General features: G+C 39.1%; 1 protein-coding gene across 1 annotated transcript; it reads left to right on the plus strand.

The window, feature by feature from the left end:
• Positions 1–6806: 6806 nt before the first annotated feature.
• On the plus strand, positions 6807–7226 carry LOC121026415 (olfactory receptor 56A3-like; the record flags this gene model as incomplete). The annotated part of the gene is made up of 1 exon (XM_040469277.1): positions 6807–7226. A coding segment is annotated over exon 1 (420 nt), but the record flags the coding sequence as incomplete, so codon positions are not given.
• Between the last annotated feature and the right edge of the window lie 5 nt (positions 7227–7231).

Below are 7231 nucleotides of genomic sequence, written 5' to 3' on the forward strand. Positions count from 1 at the left end.
GACCTAACAATTGTAAATATTTATGCGCCAAATGTGGAGCACCCAAATATATTAATCAGTTAATCACAAACATAAAGAAACTCATCGATAGTAACACCACAATAGTAAGAGACTTCAACACACCACTCATAGCAATGGACACATCATCTAATCAAAAAAATCAACAAGCAAATAATCGCTGTGAATGACACACTGGACCAGATGGACTTAGCAGATATATTCAGAACATTTCATCATAAAGCAGGGGAATACACATTACTCTCCAGTGCACATGGAACGTTCTCCAAAATAGACCATATACTGGGACACAAATCAGGCCTCAGCAAATACAAAAAGACCAAGATCATACCGTGCATATTTTCAGACCACAATGCTATATAAACTCGAAATCAACAAGAAAAAATTTGGAAAGGTAACAAATACTTGGAGACTGAAGAACATCCTACTAAAGAACAAATGGGCTACCAAGAATTTAAAGAGGAAATTTAAAAGTGTATGCAAGCCAATGGAAATGATAACACCACAACCCAAAACCTCTGGGATACAGCACAGGCGGTCATAAGAGGAAACTATATAGCAATCCAGGCCTTCCTAAAGAAGGAAGAAATATCTCAGACACAAAACATAACCTGACCTTAAAGAGCTGGAAAAAGAACAGCAAATAAAACCCCAAACCAGCAGAAGACAGGAAATAATAAAAAAGAGAGCAGAAATTGATGCTACTGAAACCAAACCAAACCAAAACAAAACAAAACAAAATAGTAGAACACATCAATGAAACCAGAAGCTGGTTCTTTGAATGAATTAACCAAGTTGATAAACCACTAACCACTTTGATCAAAAAGAAAAAGGAAAGGACCAAAATAAATAAAATCAAGAATGAAAGAGGAAAGATGACAACCAATACAGCAGAAATATAAACAATAATAACAGCAATTATATGAGCCCAATATGAGAAATTATATGTCAATAAAATGGGAATCTGGAAGAAATGGACAAATTCCTAGAAACATATACACTACCAAACTTAAAACAGAAAGAAATAGAAAATTTTAACAGATCCATAACCAGTAAGGAAATCGAAGCAGTAATCACAAATCCAAAAAACCAGAGTCCAGGGCCAGATGGCTATCCATGGGAATTCTATGAAACATTTAATGAAGAGTTAACATCTATTCTCTTGAAGCTGTTCCCAAAAAATAGAAATGGAATGAAAACTTCCAAACCCATTCTATGAAGCCAGCATTCACTAGATTCCAAAACCAGTGTCCCCACTAATAAGAACTATAGACCAATTTCCTTGATGAACACAGAGGCAAAAATCCTCAACAATATATTAACCAACCGGCTCCAACAATACATTAAAAAATTATTTACCATGACCAAGTGGGATTTATACCTGGGATGCAGGACTGGTTCAATATCCACAAAACAATTAACATGATTCATCACATCAATAAAAGAAAGGACAAGAACCATATAATCTTCTCAATAGATGCAAAGAAAGCATTTGACAAAATACAGCATCCTTTCTTGATAAAAACCCTCAAGAAAGTAGGGATAGAGGGATCATATCTGAAGATCATAAAAGCCATATATGAACGACCCAATGCTAATAACATCCTCAATGGGGAAAAACTGAGAGCTTTCCCCCTAGGGTCAGGAACAAGACAGGGATACCCACTCTTGCCAATGTTATTCAATATAGCATTGGAAATCTTAGCCTCAACAATCAGAAAACACAAAGAAATAAAAGGCATCCAAATTGGCCAGGAGTAGGTCAAACTTTCACTCTTCGCAGATGACATGATACTCTATATGGAAAACCCTAACGATTCCAAAAAAAAAAAAAAAAAAAAAAAACTGCTAGAACTGATTCATGAATTCAGCAAAGTTGCAGGATATAAAATCAATGCAGAGAAATCAGTTGCATTCCTATACACCAACAATGAAGCGACAGAGAAATCAAGGAATTGATCCCAGTTCCAACTGCACCAACACCCATAAAATACCTAGGAATAAATCTAACCAAGGACGTGAAAAATCTATACAATGAAAACTATAGAAAGATTATGAAAGAGATTGGATAAGACACAAAAAATGGAAAAAGATTCCATGCTCCTGGATAGGAAAAACATATTGTGAAAATGTCGATACTACCCAAAGCAATTTACATATTCAATGCAATCCCTATCAAAATAACACCAGAATTCTTCACAGAGCTAGAACAAATAATCCTAAAATTTGTATGGAACCAGAAAAGACCCCGAATAGCCAAAGCAATCTTGAAAAAGAAAACCAAAGCAGGAGGCGCCACAATCCAGGACTTCAAACTACAACAAAGAGGTAATCATCCAGAGAGTATGGTACTGGCACAAGAACAGACACTCAGATCAATGGAACAGAATAGAGAACCCAGAAATGGACCCACAAACGTATGGCCAACTAATCTTTGACAAAGCAGAAAAGAATATCCAATGGAGTAAAGACAGTCTTTCAGCAACTGGTGCTGAGAAAACTGGACAGCGACATGCAGAAGAATGAACCTGAACCACTTTCTTACACCAAACACAAAAATAAACTCAAAATGGATGAAAGACCTCAATGTAAGACAGGAAGCCATCAAAACCCTTGAAGAGGGTTTTGACTTGGCCGCAGCACCTTCTTACTCAACACACCTCTGGAGGCAAGGGAAACATAGCCAAAATGAACTACTGGGACCTCATTAAAATAAAAAGCTTCTGCAAAGCGAAAGAAACAATCAGCAAAACTAAAAGACAACTGACAGAATAGGAGAAGATATTTGCAAATGACATATCAGATAAAGGGTTAGTATCCAAAATCTATAAAGAACTTATGAAACTCAACACCCAAAAAACAAACCATCCAGTGAAGAAATGGGCAAAAGACATGAATAGACACTTCTCCAAGGAAGACATCCATATGGCCAATGGACACATGAAAAAATGCTCCACATCACTCATCATCAGGGAAATACAAATCAAAACCACAATGAGATACCACCTCACACTTGTCAGAATGGCGAACATTAACAACTCAGGCAACAACAGATGTTGGCTAGGATGCAGAGAAAGAGGATGTCTTTTGCATTGTTGGTGGGAATGCAAGTTGGTGCAGCCACTCTGGAAAACAGTATGGAGGTTCCTCAAAAAACTAAAAATAGAACTACCCTGCAACCCAGCAATTGCACTACTAGGCATTTATCCACAGGATACAGGTGTGCTGTTTCGAAGGGACACATGCACCCCCATGTTTATAGCAGCACTATCAACAATACCCAAAGTATGGAAAGAGCCCAAATGTCCACCAATGGATGAATGGATAAAGAAGATGTGGTATATATATACAATGGAGTAATCCTTGGCAATCAAAAAGAATGAAATCTTGCCATTTGCAACTACGTGGATGGAACTGGAGGGTATTATGCTAAGTGAAATTAGTCAGAGAAAGACAAATATCATATGACTTCACTCATATGAGGACTTTAAGAGACAAAACAGATGAACATAAGGGAAGGGAAACAAAAATAATATAAAAACAGGGAGGGGGACAAAGCATAAGAGACTCATAAAAATGGAGAACAAATAGAGTTACTAGAGGAGGTGTGGGAGGCGGGATGTGCTAAATGGGTAATGGGCACTAAGGAATCTACTCCTGAAATCATTGTTGCACTATATGCTAATTTGGATGTAAATTTTTTTTATTTTTTTTTCAACGTTTTTATTTATTTTTGGGACAGAGAGAGACAGAGCATGAACGGGGGAGGGGCAGAGAGAGAGGGAGACACAGAATCGGAAACAGGCTCCAGGCTCCGAGCCATCAGCCCAGAGCCCGACGCGGGGCTCGAACTCACGGACCGCGAGATCGTGAGGTGGCTGAAGTTGGACGCTTAACCGACTGCGCCACCCAGGCGCCCCTTGGGTGTAAATTTTTAAAAATTTAAAAGAAAAATAAATAATGCTCACAACTAAAAAAAAAAGAATAAATTATTGATGATTTGGGTGTAGATCATTTACATAAAAAAAGAAAAGTACATAATTGTAATTAAACCAAAATCAAAAAGAATGAAGTGGACTTATAAGAGTAACAGGGATAGTTGTTCATGATTTACTGTTGAGTGAAAACAAAGAATAACATCAGATTTATGATCCACTATATTTATAAAATTCAATCCATTCATCTTTCCATAGGTGAACATATAAGCATATTTAAGTATTCCTAAGATTAATTAGAAAGACATATTTTAAACACACTGGAGCTTTCATTTTTCTAAAGAGAAAAGAAATAGGAGTGAAGTTGAGGTATTCAGGGACAGGGAAATAAAAATAGAGTAAAAGAAGACCTTTAAAGAAACTGATGCTGACAGCACAGCCCAGGGAACACGGTCAATGCTACTGTACTTGTGTTATATGGTGATGGATGGTAGCTATACCTGTGGTGAGTGCAGTATAACCTAACTGTATACACTTGTCGAATCACCATGTTGTACACCTGAAACTAACGCAACGTTGTGTGTCAACTACAATCAAGTTTTTAAACTGAAACGTAAGAAAGAAAAAACGAACTGATGATGCTTGCTCCCATAATCTGAGGATGGGAATAATTCACGAGGCTCAAAATGAAATAGAAACGACTCCTGTTTCCTAGTATACAGTTGTATACACATCCCATTTGAAAAATCTTCCATTACAGCAAAAATCATGATAGGACTCTCTCTTTTAAAAACACATTGCATTTTCTTAGGAATATTTTTTCCAAGTTACTCTTGCATTCTTATTATAACGCCATGATGAAAGTCATTATAAATTTACATCAGTCCATTTAATAGCATGGTTTGGGAGGCACCTATCTGACAATGGGCTGCAGGAAGCCCACTGGAACTTCTGAGTGAGATTATTAGACCCATGCAGGACACCCAGTGTGCCTGTGCAAACGAGTGTGAACGTGGATGGATGGATGGATGGATGGATGGATGGATGGATATAAGACCCCGAGTCCCAGGAGACTAACTGCCTACAGGATGCAGTCAATGTTGGGCTGGATTACCAGAGCTCCTTTGTTTTAGAGAGAAAGAAAAACATTTTCTTCTCCTACCTGCCTGCTTGTCTCCCAGGAGGGCCTTTTAAGCACAGGGAAATGGGGATGGAGAAGTTCCCTGAGGGCAAAGTCCCTGATGCTCTGGAGTTATAACTACACCCAGCTATTTCAGGAACTAGCCGGAACTCCAATATCAGTGGAGCCAGACCCCTGCTCACATCCTCTGTAAGTGAGTCTGGATAGAGGGTGCCTGAGGGGCAGCTATACCAGGAGTAGGCAGAACACTGGGCATGGTGGGGGGAGACATTTCTCTTTAGTCCAGATCTGTGCTCCGTTCCATTCCTGAGTCACTACTGTAAAACTAGTGCGAAAACAGGATAGGAGAGACCGCATGCTGTCTCAGATCAGGAGGCACGTGTGAGAAACTGTACTCTGGAACCTTCCCTTTTGCTGTTCTCTTGCCTTTTTACGTATTTTTCTGGATGTTGCCAGAGATGCAGAGGGGCAGGAATTTGTCCATAGGAGATGAATGGGGATGGGGGTAGGAAGCCTGGAGAGTGCATCATCTGGCGCTTACTTTAGATGATTCGGAGTTTTCAACTGTACACGCTAAAATGTAGTGGCTTTATGGCAAACAATCTGCCCACAAATGCTTGAATCATGGGGGAGGAATTAAATTTAATCTAAATAACATTAGAGGTTGAAGACAGAGACCACAACTGGGGTCAGTGGGAGTAAGACAGTGGTTCCTCAGTTTAAGCTCAATCTAAAGAATCTCTAAAGCTATGCTGTAAAAACAGAGAATTATGCCCAGATGATCACTGAGGTGTCTGTCACTGAATGCACACAATAATGTCCTAAACAATGTTTAGGAGAGATGTTTAAAGTTCTGTGAGAGTCACTGGAGTTCGGTGGTCCCTACAATAAAAATTAATAATAATAATAATAATAGAAAACAACAATAATAGACACAACATGAAAAGAAACTAAGAAGAAAATTATACTCAGAGAAGTGGAAGCAGGAGTCAGAGTGTAAGTGCAAAAGAAATATTCCAGATTTCTGGAAACCTGCCCAAGGATTACATGTGCATGGGGGTGCATGAGAGACAGTCATGTATCTGAGACCTTACTTGGCTCAGGTTTTGCTACTTAATCAGGGCATATTGTGTATTTATATGTCATATGATAGTCTATGCGGTCAAAAAAAAAATAAGGAAGAAACTTACAAGTACAAATTTAGACACTCAGCTAAAACAAATGACTTCCTAAGCAATTTTCCCTTTCTTTATGTTTCTGCAAACAAATGACTTTCTATTTAAAAGAAAATCAGGGGTGCCTGGGTGGCTCAGTCGGTTGGGTTCGAGCCCTGTATTGGGGTCTGTGCTGATGGCTCAGAGCCTGGAGTCTGCTTTGGATACTGTGTCTCCCTCTCTCTCTGCCTCTCCCTTTCTCATGCTCTCTCTGTCTCCAAAATAGACATTAAAAAAATTTTTTTAAGAAAAAATCAAACACGTATAAATGAACCATATTATCACAGTCATCTATTATTTAGTGCTAGAATTTTCTGAGTAACATACCATGAAGGATGTACAGATGATATCAAATGGATCTCTATGACCTGCTAGGAATCACAAGTTTCACCTAGATGAAGCAAATTGTTCTAAATTCATGTGTCTTAAGTCAGTAGCTAATTTTTATCCTAATTTTATAGGTCACTAAAAGAAAGCTATAGAAATATATGACAAAATATGACAGCACATCAAAATGGCACCATCTCCTTTGAGATTTCAGACTTCCTCCTGAATTGTTTTGTCAGGTCCCCCAGCTGGAAGCTCTGGTTGTCCCTGCCACTCAGCCTCCTCTTTCTCCTGGCCATGGGAGCCAATAGTGTTCTCCTGATCACCATCTGGCTGGAAGCCTCTCTGCATGAACCCATGTATTACCTGCTCAGTTTCCTGTCACTATTGGATATCGTGCTCTGCCTCACTGTCATCCCCAAGGTCCTGGCCATCTTCTGGTTTGACCTCAAGTCCATAAGCTTCTATGCCTGCTTCCTCCAGATGTACATCATGAATTGCTTCCTTGGCATGGAGTCCTGCACATTCATGGTCATGGCCTATGACCGCTATGTAGCCATCTGCCACCCACTGAGGTATCCATCCATCATCACTGA

This window comes from Herpailurus yagouaroundi, unplaced genomic scaffold (assembly GCF_014898765.1).
Source record: "Herpailurus yagouaroundi ecotype Mexico unplaced genomic scaffold, PumYag 97408, whole genome shotgun sequence".
NCBI classification, from domain to species: Eukaryota; Metazoa; Chordata; class Mammalia; order Carnivora; family Felidae; genus Herpailurus; species Herpailurus yagouaroundi.